Source organism: Quercus lobata, chromosome 11 (genome assembly GCF_001633185.2).
Source record: "Quercus lobata isolate SW786 chromosome 11, ValleyOak3.0 Primary Assembly, whole genome shotgun sequence".
In the NCBI taxonomy this organism is placed as follows: domain Eukaryota; kingdom Viridiplantae; phylum Streptophyta; class Magnoliopsida; order Fagales; family Fagaceae; genus Quercus; species Quercus lobata.
Window position 1 is genome coordinate 693,323 of NC_044914.1, and position 19,979 is coordinate 713,301.

At 33.7% G+C, this 19,979-nt stretch overlaps 3 protein-coding genes across 4 annotated transcripts; all 3 read right to left on the bottom strand.

Annotated features, from left to right (window-relative positions):
• Positions 1-441: 441 nt before the first annotated feature.
• On the bottom strand, positions 442-3,763 carry LOC115969420. Of its 2 annotated transcripts, XM_031089058.1 has the most exons (9): positions 3,432-3,760; positions 3,096-3,318; positions 2,876-2,928; positions 2,240-2,276; positions 2,078-2,143; positions 1,772-1,876; positions 1,515-1,668; positions 1,330-1,406; positions 442-1,230 (listed from the first exon to the last, which is right to left on the bottom strand). In XM_031089058.1, the coding sequence occupies exons 1-9, from the start codon at positions 3,560-3,562 to the stop codon at positions 1,165-1,167; spliced, it is 912 nt and encodes a 303-aa protein (XP_030944918.1). In that variant the 5' UTR covers positions 3,563-3,760; the 3' UTR covers positions 442-1,164. The 2 variants fall into 2 exon arrangements, with proteins under 2 accessions (XP_030944918.1, XP_030944919.1); XM_031089059.1 differs by lacking the exon at positions 1,772-1,876 and having other exon boundaries at positions 3,432-3,763.
• A 6,267-nt stretch (positions 3,764-10,030) lies between these two features.
• Positions 10,031-11,007, bottom strand: LOC115968739. The gene has a single exon (XM_031088233.1). The coding sequence runs from the start codon at positions 10,893-10,895 to the stop codon at positions 10,269-10,271; it is 627 nt and encodes a 208-aa protein (XP_030944093.1). The 5' UTR covers positions 10,896-11,007; the 3' UTR covers positions 10,031-10,268.
• Positions 11,008-12,658: 1,651 nt separating this feature from the next.
• LOC115968989 lies at positions 12,659-17,092 on the bottom strand. Its single transcript, XM_031088541.1, has 6 exons — positions 16,651-17,092; positions 16,239-16,386; positions 14,419-14,571; positions 13,958-14,133; positions 13,549-13,676; positions 12,659-12,993 (listed from the first exon to the last, which is right to left on the bottom strand). Exons 2-5 carry the CDS (start codon positions 16,368-16,370, stop codon positions 13,571-13,573), a joined length of 567 nt encoding a protein of 188 aa, XP_030944401.1. The 5' UTR covers positions 16,371-16,386; positions 16,651-17,092; the 3' UTR covers positions 12,659-12,993; positions 13,549-13,570.
• Positions 17,093-19,979: the final 2,887 nt, after the last annotated feature.

Sequence of the window (19,979 nt, forward strand, 5' to 3'; positions counted from 1 at the left end):
CAGATTTTTATATCCCAACGGCCCACATCACAGCACATCCATCGGGCACTGCAAACAAACTGGACACAGGATAAGATCAAGCAAGAAGGGTTAACACAAGATAAGGCAAAACGACGACGTCTTGAAGAGAAGGAAGATGAGTTTGGTTAGAAGACAGCAATGGTGACGGTACGGTGATTGTGGCGGCGAAGTTTTGGTGACAAAGCCGAGCATTGTGACTATATAGTGTGAAATTCGTTTTTTTTGGGGGGAGGGGTGGTTTCCTTGTGTTTGTGTTTTTTGATTTTGTAAGAAGACGGCACAGCCTGCCTGACTTCTCTCAAGACCCATTTGATTCTGTGACGTCTCTCATATTTCTAAATTATTCCCATTTCTTCCAAAACTCTCTGTTTGGTTGCTAAGAAAGAATGTATGCAATTAATACAAAAAATAAAATACCCATTTGGACAAACACAACAATAGCCAGCTTAACATTATCATCATATATAGGCGGTGGTACAATTATAAAGGCAGCTTTTGGTGAAGCTTTTAGGAAAATACAAAGAAACACCAGTAGTCTTGCTCTTGCACAAGCAGATAAAGCTTTAACCCCCCAATCCCAATTCCCAAACCCATAACACAACAACAATAGCAAATAGCCAAATAGAACAAGTAGGAAGTAGGAAGAAAAAGAACACCAGTTACATTAGATTACACATGAGGTATGAGGAGTGAGGAGAACAGCCCCCATAAGGGCCATAACCATTAACAAACCTCCAAAACAAAACCCTTGAACTCAACTCTTGAAACATATGTTGCTGTCTTTGTCCTTGTTGACCGCTGCCCTATCTTTCTTGCCTTCCTTCTTTCTTGGTTATTTTTCAAAGGAATTTCAGTAGAGGACCAGCAGTTTGCATAGAGACAAAAAACCCCATAATCCAAGCTCTTTCAAAAAAATTCAAACCCTAACTTTTTGATTTGTTTTAAGTTATGTATTGGTTGTAAAAGTTGTTTTCTAACAGAAAAGTCAAAGGTGGGTAATAGAGTCCTAACAGAAGTAACATCAGGTGGGCAAAGTATTAAGTTTTGAATCATGGATAGGCAAAGTGAAAACGGGCCAAACCACAGGTAGGTTTACTGTAATTATCCCTAAAAAAAAAGGAATAGTTTGTGTTGAATGAATTTCTATGTCTTCAAACAAAGCAAGTAAGTTTGGTCTTCTACCAATTGAGAGCTTGCCACTTCGACAATCTAGTCAAGAATGCAAAAGCTCTATCAGCCCTTCAGCTATAAAAAGAAAAAGCCCAAAAAAGAAGCTAGAAGAAGAATACATGTAATCATCCACATTACCTCAAAGCCCATCTTTTGGTAAAGTTCCAGAGCAGGAATGTTGCTTCTATGCACATGCACATATACCTGTTCCACGCCTGCCATAGAAGAACAGATCAGAAGAGAAATTTTTTCTTAATATCTACTCTATATTAGACAGTTTATAAGTTTTATATTGTAAAGAAAAGATGAATGTTTTGACTTACTCTCAGATTTGGCTGATTCAACAGCAAAATGTAACATGTTGCTTGCAATACCCCGACGACGTGCTGATTTGATCACACATAAGTTTGCAATATAACCATATTTGTTTTGGTCTGTTCTGTTGATGCTGCAGAAGAGAGGAGTCCTCACCCTTTCCTGCGATAGCAATTAATTCCATTGCCAGGTTCAAGTTAGCCAAAGAACTGGATTAGACAGACAACACATAAAAGCTGCAAATGTAAACAAAAAACTATTGTACCCCAGGAACAGTCTCTCCATGCAACATATACCGGATACTCAAATCAAGGGTTCCAACTACACTTTTAATTACAGTGCGTTTTACATTCTTCACTTCCTTCATAACCTGATAAATTATATACCAAAACACTATCAGAAGCTTTGATTAGATCAAGCAACCAATGATTCAATAATCCTTTTTTCCCAGCATAATATAGAGAAGTTCTATTATCCACTTAAACTCACCCTAACCAATGGGTTTTAACCAATATTCGAACTAAATCAAATGAAAGGGTATGATGACGAACTTGGTGGATTGGTTTCATACCGTGACAATACAGGTGCATTTCTGCCCAATTTGGCCTCTACTGCGCCTTTTTATGGCATTAAACTCCTATAGAAACAAGAGGTACAAACTCAGAAATGCATGCAACAAATATATTCCACATATACATATGAACTAAAATAATATGAAGACATTAAGTCTTACCTGGTCAGCAAATTTCCTTTTGAAGTTATCTACATATCTGTGTTAATCAAGCATAGCTAGAATTAGCGGTCATTCTCAAACAATTTCTCCTCTTTTTTATGCATAAAATACAATTATCCTCATAAGACGCTACAAACATGCCAAAAAGGCCACCATTTTCAGAGTTAAAAAAAAAAACAAATAAACTTTGGAGGCTCAAACATATCTAAAAACCATTCCTAATCCTTTACATCTTTGTCAGTTTCTCCAAAAATTGGCAGTCTTTTTCTCCTATGCTTGTGATAGAAAAAAGAAAAAGAAAAAGAACATATTATAATGTTACTTTCATTGACCCATTCGGCCTATCTAATGAAAATCTTTCTTTCCTTTGTTCCAAAGTGTTGTCAATTGAGAAGAGGCTTGAGTCTCAGATAAGGTTCTTTTTCCACAAGAAGAATTTGGGTTCAAATCATACTGTTTGTTTGTTCCAATTCACTTATTGTAAACAAGAAAGAAAGAAGATTTTTTTAAAAAAAAAGACAAGATCAAATTGTTAAATCCCTCCCTCCCTTAATTTGTAGCCCAAAGGTCACTAAGAAAAAGAAAAAAGCAAGGACAAATTGTGTAACATATATAGAAATAGAAGCAGAAGCATACCGTTCGTTAGCTCTATTTTCCCAATGACTCTCTGCTCTTAGCCATGCCGCTGTCTACCGCATAATAATAAAAATATAAAAAGTTAAAAAAAAACACACACACACACACACACACACAATAGATGCAGATTTTTTTCCCCCACAAAATTTGTGCCTAATAAAAAAAAGTGGTTTCAAAGAAAGAAAATGAAGAAGAAGATAAAATGGAATATATAGTATACCCAAAACTCTTCATCAAGAAGGGCCTGTCGCGCCACGTAGTGTCCAAACTCAAGTCTTTTTTGATCTGTACCCAATTCTTGATCCGACGGCTGCAGGCGGTCGAATCGGAAATCGGAGGATGAAGATGATGATTCCCAGTGAGGAATAATGGACAGCTCTTCCTTCTTATTCTTCTTGCTCGTACAATTACCAAAAGATGATGATTTTTTAGAATCCATTGTCCTGTCTCAGTGTCAGTCAGTTATTGTTACCAAAAACATTAAAACTAATAAACACATACATATACATGGGTTGTTCTGTTCATTAAAAAAAAAAAAAAAAAAAACAAAACTCACATTGTCCAAGAAGCTGTTGTGACCCTTTGAAATTTAATATGATTTGCTGCAACAACAGCAGCATCGTGGGGAAACCTCAAGAGTTGGGGTCTGTGAATCGAAATCGTGTTGGTGGTGGTGGAGGAGCGCATATCTGCTTGCTTTCCAGAATTTTGTTGAAGGGAACGCACACAGCGATTGTTAGAAAAAGCAAAAGGCCGAGTCTGTGTCTGTGTCTGTTTGACCCTCTCTACCTCGCTGCCTAATTTATGGAATAGAATAAGCTTTTAAGGGTGAAGCTGATTTTTTTGACTGAAAAACATGGTGCGCAAGTAAGTACCCGTCATAACCGCCCTGTCAAAGACAACATGACCTCAATCCCCACAATACATTTAACCTTGTTAAAATATTATAAATATAATATTTTTTTATAAAAATTTCGTTACAAGTCTATACTTTCTAATGACACAATAAATCTCATTACATTTTTTTTTTTTTTTTTTTTTTATATAAGTTGAAATGACATATCATGGATGGTGTATGATAAAAATGATGTAAGTGGTAGATGTCTAATGGGCCCAATGAAAGTGTTACTGTAGTAAAACAATTTATCATTTCAGCAGGTTGTAAAATTTGTTGTGTTCGAAGTACTTATTATAAAAATTATCTTTTAAATTTAGTGTTGATTTGGATGAGGGTTATTTAAAAATTAAGTTCTTTATTTAGCTTATTTCACTTGTGTACAACACTTTTAAAACTTTACTTTTTGAAAGACAACTATACTTTTATTAAACTTAATTTTTATGCCGAATAAGTAAATAAAAGCTTTTCCTTAATTTTCTATTTTATATTTTACTAATCATAGAATGTAACATAACTTTTATTTTCTATTTTTAATAAAGTAATTAAAGTTCAAAAAAAAAAAAAAGTCATGATAATAGAACTCTAAAAGAGAAACAAGAAATTTATTTTCAATAAATAAAAGTGATACTTATGTCATATTTCTTTCTCATAAAACATGGGCTATATAAAAGTAATATTGCTTTCTAATCACATGTTAGATTATCTAGAGTTTTTAGAGTAACACTATTCAGTTCCAAAAATCTTGTTCATCTATTTTGAAAAGAATTGATAGAATTTTGACATTATCAATAATTTAAATAGATAGTAAAAGAAATATAATTAATGTTTGTTTAAATATTAATAACATTACAAAATCTAATTTACTCTTTTAAATAGATGAATGGAGTTTTATAAACTATATAGAGTAGGAGTTAATCAAATAGCTCCAAACAATCCTTATCCCTACAATTACGAGAAATTATACGGTTTACATGGTGGACAAGTGACATGGTCTACTATTCTACTAAAAAACTCACACTTGTTTAAAATTGCTAAGTTAAAATTTTTTTAAACAGAAACTGATTACTGACTCAGTAATTTTAAATAAGTGGGAGTCTTTTAGTAGAATGGTGGACAAATGACTTGGTCCATTAGAGGACTGTATAATTTTTCCTACAATTACAATCATAACCTATCATTTATTACCTAAACAAGTATTTGAAACAATTATGTCTCTAACATGGAAAATTATTGAATAATTCGGGAGTACCATAAATGCGTACTCCCCCCTCTCACATGAATTGTAGGTCCCACCATGGAGAAATTATAGAGTCCTCTGGTGGACCACGCCATTTGTCCACCATTTTACTAAAAAACTTCCACTTGTTTAAAATTGCTGTGTCAGTAATTAATTTTTGTTTACAATTTTTTTCCAACTAACAATTTTAAACAGATGGAAGTATTTTAATGGAATGGTGGACCACATCACTTGTCCACCATGTGGATCTTATAATTTCTCCTCACCATGAATTTAATTAGTGGAACTTACAATTATGTGAAAGGGGGAGTACGCATTTATAGTACTATCGGAGTACTCAATAATTACTCCTCTAACATTGCTCTTTTTATATTTTTTTTGAAAAACAAACACACAAACACAAGGAAGAGAGAAAAGTGGTTCTAACACAAAGATTGCTCTTTTTATATTAGTTCGTAAGAATTTACTTTAATGTCAATTATATTGATAGACCCGATCATATCATCGTCGTCCATTACCACAAGCAAGGACAAGGAAGATTTCCAGATCCGCCTTGGCAGTAATGGTCACCAAACAAGGATGGACAAATCCATCTTCGCTCATCAATGAATCGTTACAAAGCATTGATCAGGTTCTATACCGTTGGGAGGATAACTCACCATTAACACCCTGCAGAGGCGTTACCAGGGGAGAATAAAGTCACCATAAAGGCTTCACCAACGGCTAGAAGAAGACACCTGTGTGCACGTATATATATAACTATGAAATCCAAAAGGGAGGTACATATACAAAGTAATTCTCTAGCTCTTGAATACCGATTTTCTTAACATTTCTTTGGCCAATTTTTTTGACTTTAGCATCTGAAGCTTTGTGGCAAGTACCACACCGGTGACCCACATTTCTTCTTCTTTCCATTCATTCTTTAGGGTCGGGTTGGCTGAGGACAACTCCAATCAGGACGATCAAACTTGACTGACGATTCAGGCATCATCATATATAATTTAGGAATATGATTTATTCTAATTATCATATAGTTTTTATATAAAAAAAATGCTTATGAGGAAAATTATGCCAAAATGGCTTTATATGCGTCTTGGGCATGGTGGTTTGTTTCGTTTTTTCCCTTATATAACTGTTACTCTGTTACTATTTTTTTTTCCATATCAATATGGGACGCAATATGAGATGGTGATGTGGCAGGATCACGAACACGAAGTGGGTTTTGGACATTCATGGATGAGAACGATTATAAACACTGAAACACACACACACACACACACAAAATGACAAGCCTGGTGAATGTAACATTTCATATAATATAGTATATGATACTAGCATCTATGAATGTGTGTTACATGTCCTCAGAAGCTCTTCTAAACTTTTCACCAAAATTCTTGGGGAGTAATGAATGTTTAAAAAGTGAATAATTAAAAAAAAAAAAAAAGCCTTTTCTCAAAGAGGAGATGGCTTATAGTAAGATAAAATTAGAGGAAATCAATAGAGTTGTGAGAAGAACCTAAAAAAGATAGATAAAAGTTATGAGACAGAAATAGATAACAGGAGATTAAATTGATTAGTTCAAAGAAAAGGAAAATACAAAGTAATAATTAAAATAATATCAAAAGAAATGTACCTTTCTCAATGAAGAGATGGTGATGAATTGAAAAAAGAAATTGAGGAAATCAAAGTCTTTGTGCAAGGAAAGTAAAAAGTGAAATGTGAAATATATACAAATAGTGCAAAATTTTAAAGTTCATAGTTGATAGTTTTTTTTTTTTTTTTTGGATCAGGTAGGGGATTACGAAATTTGAATTCAAATAAAATAGGCTAAAGAAGTTAGGGAGCTGTATATATATATATATATTTTAACATGTGTTTCTGTTTGAGCTTTTTTTTTTTTTTTTCATTTTAAATTTTCCTCTTTTTTTTGTTTAGACAAGGATTAAAAATTTGAATTCAATTAAAAGACAATCAATATGTGTGTGTTGGAATGTAGGAATCTACTTTTCTTTTTTAATGAGAATAGCCGAATAGGAATCTACTTTTATATGGAGATATGGAGAAAAGATTGAGATAAGGATAAGGATAAAAGTTGTTTTTTTTTTTTTTTTTTTTTTTTTTTTTTTTTTTTAAAGAAAATTATTTGAATTTAAATAGAGCACAGACATTGAATTGGAATGGATTATGATGTAAAATTTTTTAACCTTTTTATTTATTTATTTATGGATTTTAACATGTATTTGAAAATTAAAAGTGGTGTAGTGGGGTTGGTGTTTATTTTACGTAGTTGTCCGCGAATTTTGTCAGGGTATAATGATATTTTTGAACTACATAAAAGTTCAATTCAGAGAAGATAATCCTCTCATTAACGAACCTTTATGTTTTGAGAGGATTTCAATTTATAGTGTTCGTTCTTAACGATAGTTCTTTATCATCTGACTAAGACACCAATCAATTTTTAATGTGGACGGAGATTGAATCCAAAATCTCTTATTCAACTATCAAACACTTTATCAATTGAGTTAATTGAAATCCACAAATATTGACTAGCATGGTTAATGCAACATATGATATGAGTAGTTAGTTAAGATAAGAAATAGGAAAAACTTATTAAGTCAAAATTAGGCGTGTCCTTCCTGCCACTCTTATCCAAATTCCAGAAGTGCGAAAATCATTAGATGGGTCCTACGTACTGTCATCTGGGAACAGCAAATCAGCAATTGCCACATGACATGAAAAGAGAGTGAGAACAGGTGAAGGCATCAACTACAACTACGACTACAACTTACTGGTGGCTTTGGAGCGAACACACACACAGATTGGTGTAGAAACCAGCAGCTAGCGGCTGTCATGCAATGCTTTTGGGTTTCATTGTCAGACAACTTGTAGATATCCTTAACAACCCCCCGACACTAATTTTCATTTTTATGTAATTTATCTTAAATCAAGGGAAGTTAAATTATTAATTAATTTAATCCTATTATTGAATTTTTAGCACCAAAAAAGATTCCTTTTATTAAATAAAATTTAATTTAGTTTGTCAGTTATTAATTTTGTCAATTTAATTTCTTAACTTTCAAAACCAAGTTACTTTAATCCGATAATATCTTATTGTCTCCATATATCTATCAAAATTAGCTGATCTAGTAAATGGAACATAAATTAAAAGCTTATTATTGAACATGTTAAAACTTCAAAATAGAATCAACTTCTAGTATTGATTCCGTAAAATTAAAAAAAAATTAAAAAAATCAAGGATGACATTAACTTTATATGAAAGTTGAAAGATTGAATTGATACAATTAATAGTTTATTAATCAATTTGAACCTTTTATATTAGTTAGTAGAACAAAATTTTCATCTCACTCACTAGGTGTTAACTTAAAATATTATCCATTATACTTTTAATAATAATGCTTATTTAATAGTTATGTGACTTGTTATATGATTTAATGAATCATATAATTTAATACGCGTAAATGGTTTTATAAACCACAACTTAATAGATTTGATTTGGATGAACACTTTGTCCCCATACTAATGGGTGGATGTGTCAATCAGTTTCAAAAACTATCGGATGTAATTATTGAATCTTTATTTTTAAGTTTAAAGTTAATCATGTTTCTCAACAAAAAAAAAAAAAGTTTAAAGTTAATAAAAAAAAAATTCTTAAATTTATGGATGCCACGGTTTTTATATGATATTCTACTTTATATTCGTTGAATTATTGAGTCTTGTAGTTCAATTAACACGTCTTTGATGACGTTTGGTATGGGGTAATGTTTTAAGATTCTTGAGAATGTTGAAACATTCTCACGTTTGATTGCAAATCACACAAAAGAATTAGATGCTTGAGAATTTGGATTCCCACTCAACCCCTTTTTGGTAGGAATGTGGATTCTCTTTGAAAAAGGTGGGTATTCACATTCCTTGGGTATCCACATTCCTCTTATCCTCTCTACTCTTTAATTTATAGATATAAAATAAAAATAAAATATAATTATTGACAATTTAAATAATCATTTTGTATTATACATGTCAATTAAAAATATTTCACTATAATTTTATTGAATTTTTCATGATTTATAGTTTATATTTTTGTTTCTTATAATACATTTGGAGGAAAAAAAAGAAAAAAAAAAGAAAAAAAAAAGAAAAGAGAATTGATACTATCCAAAGGATTTTTTGGCAAAATATAAAAATAATTTCATTCCCTAGTATTCAAATTGCCAAGCGTCGCTTTAAAAAAAAAAAAAAAAAAAAAAAAAAATTGCCAAGCGTCATATTCCTTGGAATTTAAATGCCACCTTAGTGTCTCTAGCATAAAAGTTTGAGGCTCAAATCCTACATCCCTTATTGAAGAATTTGAACCTTAAACAAACTAATAGATAGCGTGGCTTTTATTTGATGCATTATTTAATGTTGGTTGCCTTATCTGAACCTAAAGCCAATGGATAGCATGGCTTGATTAACGGCGGGAGAAATGTTGGCTCTCCATTGTGGACTATCATTTATGCATTAGTTAATTGTGCGGGTACCAAATAATTAGAGGTAACATGGATATTCTCAAAAGTTTTTTGAAAATGTTTCCCACATTTTGATCCTTAATAATTTGTTAAAGCAAATAGGATATTGATTACTACACACCCATTAGTGTACATGTTTCATATATATTACTCATTTCACATATTAAACGTGGGGCATGCTTAAAAGATGTAAGCATCAAATGTAAAAATTATGAATATTATGCCATGGCCTTGTTATCTAAGGGAATTGGATTATGGAACACTTAATTAATCTTTTAATTGTATTTTGAGGTTGGTTTGGAATTTAAACTCGATTCTCTGCTTTTAATTTTCTAGGCTAGGGGGGAAATTTTTTTGTAAAATGGCATTCTTTTAATATGAAAGCAATAAGTGAGGCATTCACTCATCACCTTCTTCTAATTATTTAAGAGAGAGAGAGAGAGAGAGAGAGAGCAGATTCTGGATTTGTATAAGGTTACTAGTCACACACAGAGTGGAGAGTAACAGAGAATCATTAAAACTTTCACAAGGCAATAGGCACAATACTGCATTACTGCCACACAAACCAAAAGAACCGCCTATAGATTCCACACTACTTCACGCTCAATGGCCACACCAATAGTGAAACCAGGATTCAGAAACAGTAACAGACAGTGAGAAACGCTCTATTATACATATATAGACCCATTTAAACATTGATAATGAACAAGCAGCCAAGAAAGTGCCTGAGCCTTAGCCTTCAAAATCAGTCTTTACCCACTGCCCATACTTGCTCTTCATTTTGTCATCCAATTCCTTAGCTTTAACATCTGAAATCTTGGCTACATTAGACATGGATTCCTCTTGTACTTTAGCTATCCTCCTACTCCTCTTCCTTGCCATTGCCTCTCTTTCTGCTTCTAGTCCCTCATATTCTCTCAGCCAACAGCTGTGCACTGCACAGCTCAGTACCAACACCACCAACTGCATTAGAAACATTGCCATCAAAACCCCACATTCCAACCTCACCAAAAGCTTTGCCTCTTTGGGGTCCCTTTTGGACTTGAGCAAGGAAAGGCTGGATTGCTCTTTTGTAAACAAGGCCAATATGCTAAGCAATTGCCCAATTGCCGAGCCAAGGAGAAGTGACATGTGGGTTATGAAACAGAAGTGGGTGAGCTGAGAGTAGAAGCCCACAAAGGAGGAGAGCAATGAAACACAAGAGACCATGAGGAAAGCCATACCCATAGAAGTTGGAGGCATTCTCAGTAGAATAATGGGAGCAAGAGAAGCTGAGGAAAGGATAAAGAGAGTGAAATTCAAGCATGAGAGGACAAGATTTGGAAAGGAACATGAGCTTCTAAGCTTAGAGGAAGCCATTTTTAATTGGGTTCTGAATTCTGACTCTCAGTCTCAGATGTTAGGAATAGCTTGAGATGTGCTATGCGATGCAATGGAGATTTTGAATTTATAAAGGCAGGGGTTGGAATGAATGGAATGGGATTATGCCGTTGGAGGCTACAACGGCTAGGTAAGAGAGGTCCCACAGTCCCAACTCCCATGTAATATTCCCTCCTCTGGGTTTCAACTTTCAAACATGTTGTGGATTTTGATGGTGTTTACAAGTTCAAAAAAGCCTAAAGTAAAATTATTCCAGCTGTTTTATTGTAAAATATTTCCCAAAGAACAAGAAAAGTAAAATGTCATCCCCAGGATCAGTTTGGTTCATCATGATATGAGAGTTGATTATTGAGTAAATCATCTCGCAGATCCATAATATATAATAATGCTCATTTGGTAGAGCATATTTTTATTGGTATATTTAGTTTAAAAAATAATTTGGACAAAATATGTAATTCTACTTAGGGCTGTATAAAAAAATTACTCCGACTACACCTAAATCGACCAAAACCAACTGCTAAATGCGGTCACTGCTCTGCCGGCCATAGTGGAGGTGCAAAATATGCACCTGCAAGTAAAGGTGCTGATTTTGTTTCCAAAAAACCAGTGTACCGCACCTAATACCATATAAGTTATATTATACATATTTAATAAGTATATATTTTCAGTAATTAAAAAAAAATTAAAAATTACTAAAAAAGATTTTGCATTTTATCTATAAGCTTTTTTTGAAAATAATCTAATTGAAAATTTTTTTTTGAAATAAACTATTTTTTGTTTTGTTTTTTGTAATACATTTAACACAGTTATCAAAAACCATATCTTTTGATAAATCCTATACAAATAAGCTAACAAAAATAATCAATTCTTAAATGGACTCTAGTTAATAACTCACAAGACTATTCACATTATTTTTAGTTCAAATGACCTATTTTTAAATTTTTTTGAAATAAACTAATTTTTTTGTTTTTGTTTTTTGTAATACATTTAACAAAGTTATCAAAAACCATATCTTTTGATAAATACTATACAAATAAGCTAACACAAATAATCAATTCTTAAACGGACTCTAGTTAATAACTCACAAGACCATTCACATTATTTTTAGTTCAAATGACCTACTTAATATTCATGTGGTGTGACTTGCCCTTTTAAATGATTTAATATATAATGTGATTTAAAACACTTGAACGGTCTTCTAAAATACAATGCAATGGATTTGAGGAAATTCTTTAACTCAATTTGGGAGAAAGGTTTGTCCATTGTGAACGGGAAAACATGATCATAATTATGTCAACCATTTGAAGTTTACTACGACATAAGAACGACTAGGTAATTTGTAGGTTATGCTTTGTAAATAAATAAAAAAAAAAATTGAAAATAGAGATTTGTTTCTAAAGGTTGTACTTTGAGCACAAAGTTTCCCCTTTTGCGAGATTTAAGAAAGGTCATGATAGGTATGGTTCCCCCAAGTATAGCTCCCACTTTTGTGAGATCTAAGAAAGGTCACAGTAGACAATGCTCCCCAAAATATACTAGAGAGGCTGATTTCCAAACTCAAAACCCTCACCATATTGTTTTTTGGTAAAAAGCACTTACTATCGCACCAAGACTTCACCACTAAAAAGGCTTTAGGTTTGTTTTTCTCAGTTTCATTCATTTTTTTCTTTCCGTATGTGTAACTTCTCCATCTAAACGTGCAAATACTCACAAGAAAATTACCAATGCAAAACAATGAAAAGTTGATGGTCCTCATCGAAAACATATCATTTTAATATGGAATGAAATGAATAAGAAATAAGAACCATCACTTGCGAATTTCACTGGATTGTCTTTAAAAGGCCAGGAGAGACCATAAGTACGCTGAAGCCGGTTACATAAACCAACTTGTTTTACATTGAAAGAATCTCTCAACTTAAAGTAACTATGCATCCCCACCAGCCTAAGGCTATATAATTCAATACTAGACCCTTGCATAACATTTGAACCGCTAACCAAGTAATGATCATATCTCCTTTTTCAGCAATGCTGAAGTCTTAGGCCTCTTGGCATCCTTTTCATGAGTTTCCTGCTGCTTCTGTTGTATGTGAAGTTCATGTAAAAAAAAAAATAATAATAATAATAATAATAATAAATGAAAAAGTAACTGTGGAAATTTTCAAATGAGGGTAAAGCTTCTGTCTAATGCTCTCGTGCACTAGATAGGACAATAGGCCGACACGTGGTCATTTTAGGACACTTGTTGTGCCCAAGTCACCTCTAGTGTACAGAAGCACTAGAGGGAAAAAGACCCTTCAAATGAAACCAATACCAAGAGCATCTGGAACTGGAACACATAATGGAAAAAGTACATACATCAAGCAATTACAATAAATGAAACCTTGGAAACCACATGGTACAAAGAGCGTCATGTAAAACATACTCATCTACTAGAAGTTAAAAAAAAAGTTCATCCATTTTAAATACTATGATTTTTTTCAATTTGTTTCGCCAGAAAAAAGAGAGATGGTCTGAAATTGAAAATAAAAGCCTTTCATGTTCTGTTTTCCAAATACACCCATTCCCTATGTATTGGTGATACTTAAAGCTAATATCTTAATAGTTGTCTCCACAAAGTTAACAGCAAGTATACCTGGTTTTTTTTTTTGACTTGATCAATATTCTGCATCACTGTGGGTTACTATGGCCTCGACTCTATCAAGTGAAGCTTGCAATCGTCCAGAGTTCATGTTGAACAATGGTTCACTAGTACCAAGAGCCCTATTAAATTCAAGGTTTCAACAATGGCAGACTGTCAGTGTGAACAAAAAAATAATTGAATGAACTGATGAATAACAATATTGCACATATTCCTAAGAAACTATTAGGTCACTACTACTGTACTACATGTTAGCAAGATATAGCACTTTTAAAATAAAGATAAAAAACTAAGATAAAGCACGTCATTGAACATAAAAGTGTTTCTAATGTTGAACTATCATAAATTCCAGAAGTTCTCATATTTACTTCAATAGTAAATGTGTAGAACATTGAGCAGTTACCCAGTAATTTCTGGAAGAACATAATCGGCCCTCCACCCAAAACGCAAATCCATGCCAGGAAACAAGCCAACTGATGTTTTATTCTGAATCCGAGATATGCCATCTCCACCGAAACAAGTAGTAAGCTTCCATTTCCAACCAGTTGCATTTAACTGAAAATTGTGGCCTATACCAACCTGTATATTTCCAGCACTTTGTGTGTGAAAGTCCAAATACAACTAAAGCCATCTGTAGTGCCATAAGCATGTGCACACACACTAATATGACAAAATACAAAATACTACTTGGTCCATGCGTGCAAAATACTATATTTCCTGCAATTTGTGTGTGAAAGCCCAAATACAACTAAAGCCAACTACCTTGAGTCATGCCTCTCTCTCTCTCTCTCTATGTGTGTGCGTGTGTATGTATATACATTTATATTCTTTGTATACAGAAAAAGGTATGTAAAAGCATCAAACCTGGAGATTTAGAAATTTGGTTACGGGAATCTTTTTGGAAAGAAGGCGTACATCTTGATGAATAGGCTCATACATAAACTTCCACCTCCGGTCAGGTGCTAAGGGCTTCAGTACAAGCTTTGCTTGAAACTCATTGATGGGAGCATTATAGAACTGAACCAAAACAACATTTAAGTCGGGAAATACCATTAAAAAAGTCATCCATACAATGTGAATTGGAGGTGATAAGATTATGATATATCACAGTATGAGGGAATCAATTAGTGAAGGAGTAAAATCCAAGCAAACCAAAGCCTGAGATGAAAGCCAAACATCTAAATTGTTCAAGCATTCGGTTATACCATATCTTTTGTACAGAGTGGCTGAGTGAAACATGTAATGTAGTTACTAGGTTATCTACGAACTTAGTTAATTAGGTTAGAGGTTAGCAAGGCACAACCACAAAGATCAAATGAATGCAAAATCAATCACACACTTCTTTTTATTTTCTGCGAAGGCCTCCAAAGCTCTTTGAGCACCTGACTATTTCCCCTGCTGTGTGAAATCCAGGTCCCATACACACCAGGTAATTACAGGGAGGAATTCCTTAGGGATGATCCTAAGATGCTAACTAGAGATTTTAAACCCAGGACCTCACGGATCTCATGAGGTCTTAGGAACCATTAGGCCACCCCTCAAGGTTTCACTCTTGTTCAAACACATGTAATTGTTATATCTCCAAAGCAGCTTTGTCCAATTCATGCCTTGTCAGGACATGTCCAGCAGGACCACTTCATACAATATTACGTATCCATGCACCATAACTGGCCTAAGCTTACACAACTGAGGCTTCAATTATAATTCATTTTAAAGCCAATTAAGTGAAGGTACTAATATTCACATTTAAGTATCAAATCATATGCAGCAATATCATGGCATAATCAGATATTGATATCTCAATAACATATTACAAAGTAAATGACAAAAGCCAATCCACTGAATTAAACTAACTAAATTATTACTACCACAATAGAAACTAGAAAAGTTGTGTTATTATATCCAAGGGAAAATCCCCTCAGCCAAACAAAATTACTAACAGAAATAATTCTCCAATTGTTGAGATTTCAAACTATTCATCAGTTCCTTGCAACACAGATGCTTCAAAACATGCAAGATACCCAAATCAGACTGTTTCTATGGCTATAGTCTACACATTGAAGACACCAAATATAGATAGCACATCAAATATCAGATAAAAAGACAAATTTCAAAAAACAGACAAAATTTTTCATAGTAAGACCATCACAAACAGGGAAGTATATGTTCTAGAACTTGACTGCATAGTTTTACAATCCTAGAACTAAACTTGTGTAAGAGGCACTAGAACGTTCATATGCATGTCATCTTCTGATACAGTGTTGCCATGTTTTGAAGCAAATGACCACTACCCCCTCTACAGTTTTTTTTTTAGTTGGTAAGTTACACACACACCTAGTGGGTTTTGAACACATGACCTCACCTTCCATCCCATTATTATGGGAGGAGGAAGTGCCAGTTGAGCTAAAGCTCATTGGCACGGCTCAAAGTTGTTTACTGCACTAAATCTATTTACAAAAAACACGTCGTTTTTCCACTAACGTAGAGCTGGGGTTACCTAAAGTGATGCAGTAACACTAACACCCTGACCACATGACTATAAAGGAGTAACCTACTAACTACATAGTACATAACAACTTTACCTTCATATTTTGGCTGCCAAACACAGAAGTAACATATCAGAAATTAAAAGCAATTGAATTGGACAAGTAAAAATTAAATCTTGCCAAGGCATGGAAAGATACCTCCAAATTGAGACCAACACGAATACCTTGTGTTTCTTTCCTGAACTTCAAAAACAACTCTGATGGCATCAAGTTAATGTTGTATAGTTCTTCCCACGAAGTGGGTTCTTCTCCATTCGAACCCGGATCCATTTTTATTGAATCAAAACTGAGAGAATTACCCAAAAGCTAATAAACCCATTTCTTGCATATTCTCAAAAAGTTCACACTAAACTCGGTCACCATAATTTAGCAACCAAAAAATAAAAACAAATTCTTGCTTTTTCGAAAAGAAGAAAGAACAAAGCTGTAGAATTGAGTGAGCGTATGAAACATCAAACACATAACAGTATGCCTAATTTAGTTTTGTTTCTTTCAAAAGCATAAATTTTTGAGGAAGTGCTTGAAGAGCATGACACAAAAAGGGAATTACCTTTCCAATCGAATACGTATTTCAAGCGTACATGTAAAAGTATGTACGGCCCGGCCTGTTGCTGGAGGGCTCTGAAGTCTGAATCAGGACGAGAGGGAACAAAAGGTGCGCACACAGTTTGACAACGATGTTGTTTTGATGGGAGGTGGAGATTTTTATCACAGCAAGCTGCGGATTTACCTCATTTGTCCTTGCCCTTTTGTTCAGTGACAAATGATGCACGACCACTACTCGCAACTTTATTTTGTCAATTTGGAAACGGACTCACAAACAGGCAACAGCACTTAACTTTTTTTTTTTTTTTGATATTAGATATCGACAAGTACAAACAGCACTTGCTTGGTTAAAATCTAATGATGCACTTGCACCTACTATTGCTATTTTGGTTTTTGATTGCTGAAGCTTGATCGCTTGCAACTAGACCATCTATCTCGGGCACATTTTCTGTGGAGCCAATAATTGTGCCGATTGACCGGCAAGAAGGGGTTGTAAATAAAAAAGCAATGCAGAAAAATTATGATAATTGTCCCTATTTTATGTACCATTGTTATATGTATATGATTTAATTTAATTTATCAAGACATCCACGATAATGCCCTGAAAATGCAATGTATAAATAGTTCACTTAAATAAATAAAACCTCTCTTCTTGCAACAATAACAACAACAATAACAAAAAAAAGAAAAACTTGTCATGTTAATTGGCCTCTTTTTAAAAATATTTAAGGTATGTTTAGATACTAGGTTTTTTTTTTTTGGTAAAATGGACTTTCATTCAAGAAACTAAGAAACAGAAGCAATTACATCAGAATCAGGACAAAACCTAAAATGAAAAAGACCATATAGGTCAGCAAGATAAAACTGCAACAGATTAGACGGAGGGGAATCATAATATATCATATCTGAATCTTGAAGAGATCCTATTCTAGCAAGAGCATCTGCACAAGCATTTGCTTCTCTATAGCAGTGGCTCACTTTAATTTGCGGAACTTGAGAAATTAGAAGTCTGCAATCAGCCACAAGGGATGAGTTAGTAGCATTGGGGGTGTTGTCATTGTTCATCAATTCAACAACAGCTTGGGCATCTAACTCTACTTCAAGAGCACTAATTCTCAAGTTCAAACACATAATTAACCCATCCCTTAAAGCCCAAAGCTTTGCTAGGAAACTGTTGGTTTTTCCTATGCTTCTGGAGAAAGCTTGAATCCATAATCCGGAGTTTGATCGAAGAATGCCCCCTCCACCTGCTATACCCGGGTTTCCAAGAGTTGAACCATCTATATTTTGCTTGAACTAGTTGCAATATGGTCTTTCCCATCTGATACTTCTCTCGACACGAGGACTCTTGGAAGAGTTTCCTTGAGCACAAAACACAAACTCAATTTTTCTATGAATGACTTCGATATGAATATCATAGTTTGGACTGCAATTCTGGAACACTACTCTGTTTTGGTGTTGCCAAATTATCCACACACCAAAAGCAAAAATCATGTTCCATGGAATCCCCATACTCCCATATTTTGTATTTACCTTGCAATGAAACTTCAACTAGTCTTGAAGGTTCATACTGAAAGAATCAGCTCTACTATTAGCTCCAAGGTTCTGCCAACAGTTTACAGCAAAAGAACAGTCCCTCAAGAGATGAATAATAGTTTCTAGTGCTTGGGCAAAAGGTGTTCACTGGGATTCCTCTAGCTGCAAGGCATTCACGGGTGACAATGCTGGTGTGTAAGCACATCCAGATGAAGAATTGGACCCTTGGAAGAACATTTAATTTCCAAACGCAAATGCCATTGAAGGAGTGATGAGGTTTGAGTTGCTGTATTGTCAACAAGTAGGCATTACTGAGGTTGAATTGACCATTGGAGGTTGCTGCCCATATCAACCTATCCTCTGTTGACGCAATACAAGAGTGAGGCATTGCTCAAATTTCCATGACAATCTGACTTGGCAAGGTAATAGAAATCTTCCCCCAATCCCAACCTAAGTCTGAGACTAAGTCCTTGACTTTAATATCCTCTTCCCCTCTCGTGAAAGGCCCCTGCACAATAGCTCTCTATGGTCCATTTGAAGTCCAATTATCGAACCAAAAGTTGATGTTATTGTCACGGCCTAGACTCCATCTAGTGCCTTTTGTAAAAATATCTAACCCCTTCCTCATTGCTTTCCAAGTATGAGAACTAGGCAGGGAAGATTCATTAGGAGAAGCCAGCCTCCTATGGGTCATATATTTTTTCCTCAAAACCTTATTTTGCTGAAATCGAAAACTTATTGCTGAAAATATTGTAGATAAATGTAAAATATGATAATTGTCCCTAGTTTATGTACCATTGTTATATATATATGATTTAATTTATCAAGGCACCCATGATAATGCCCTAAAAAGGCTATATATAAATAGTTCACTTAAATAAATAAAACCTCCCTTCTTGTAACAATAACAATAACAACAACAACAACAACAACAACCAAAAAAGAAAAAGAAAAAGTTGTCATGTCAATTGGCCTCTTTTTTAAAACATTTAGTAGGGTGTGTTTGGATACCTCTTATTTTGCTGAAACTGAAAACTTATTACTGAAAGTACTGTAGATAAATGTAAAAGTTAGTCAAAATGATATAGTGGGGCCATGAATAGTAATAAAAATAAGTTGAATAGTCAAATAATTTTAATTTTCCATTCTAATCCAAATGGACACTTAGCCTAGTTGTGGTCCTATTAACTTATATAACAAAATGATGGGTAATTTGTCAAATACAAGATAACAAAATAACTAAAAAGAAGAAAATGTGACATGTTCTTTTTTTTTTTTTGTGGGGGCGGGGGGTAATGTAGAGAGTTCAAGTTTTGTTTTGAATGTTAATAGGTTTAATTTTCCCCCATTTAAAAAGATCGTTCCTCTTTTTACATCTATTTTTAGATATCACCAAAAAGCATGATGATTGTAGTGTCAACCTTTGATGCATTTCACTAAATTTATTGCAAATAAAAATACAACTCATGTTAGTTCTAAATTAAAGTGAAAGACTTTTAGTCATTCTGCAAAGATTTTCTTTTCCATTCATTATTTTGGTTTGATGCTAACAAAACAACATTCCAACAAAATTGTTCTAATGAAGAACTTTATTCAATTATATTCTACCAATAACTTTTTTTTTTTTTTGAGAATGATATTCTACCGATAACATAAAAAATCATAACATAACAAGTAACTAAATCCCTTTCATTAAAAAAAAAAAAAAAAAAAAAAAAAAAAACCATAGTCAAAATGAGGTGTCTGACAAATGTGATGGTGGCAGCGGTGATGATAGTGAGGATTTTGCATGCTTTG

Excerpts from the sequence above, each read along its gene's own strand:
- LOC115969420 (XM_031089058.1), bottom strand. The coding sequence starts at position 3,562 with ATGCGCTCCTCCACCACCACCAACACGATTTCGATTCACAGACCCCAA. Across the intron at positions 2,929-3,095 it reads TTCTTGATGAAGAGTTTTGG|ACAGCGGCATGGCTAAGAGC; the intron begins GTATACTATATA and ends ATTATGCGGTAG. Across the intron at positions 1,407-1,514 it reads TGAATCAGCCAAATCTGAGA|GCGTGGAACAGGTATATGTG; the intron begins GTAAGTCAAAAC and ends CTTCTATGGCAG.
- LOC115968739 (XM_031088233.1), bottom strand. The coding sequence starts at position 10,895 with ATGGCTTCCTCTAAGCTTAGAAGCTCATGTTCCTTTCCAAATCTTGTC.
- LOC115968989 (XM_031088541.1), bottom strand. The coding sequence starts at position 16,370 with ATGGATCCGGGTTCGAATGGAGAAGAACCCACTTCGTGGGAAGAACTA. Across the intron at positions 14,134-14,418 it reads CCAAATTTCTAAATCTCCAG|GTTGGTATAGGCCACAATTT; the intron begins GTTTGATGCTTT and ends GGAAATATACAG. Across the intron at positions 13,677-13,957 it reads GTTCTTCCAGAAATTACTGG|GGCTCTTGGTACTAGTGAAC; the intron begins GTAACTGCTCAA and ends TGAATTTAATAG.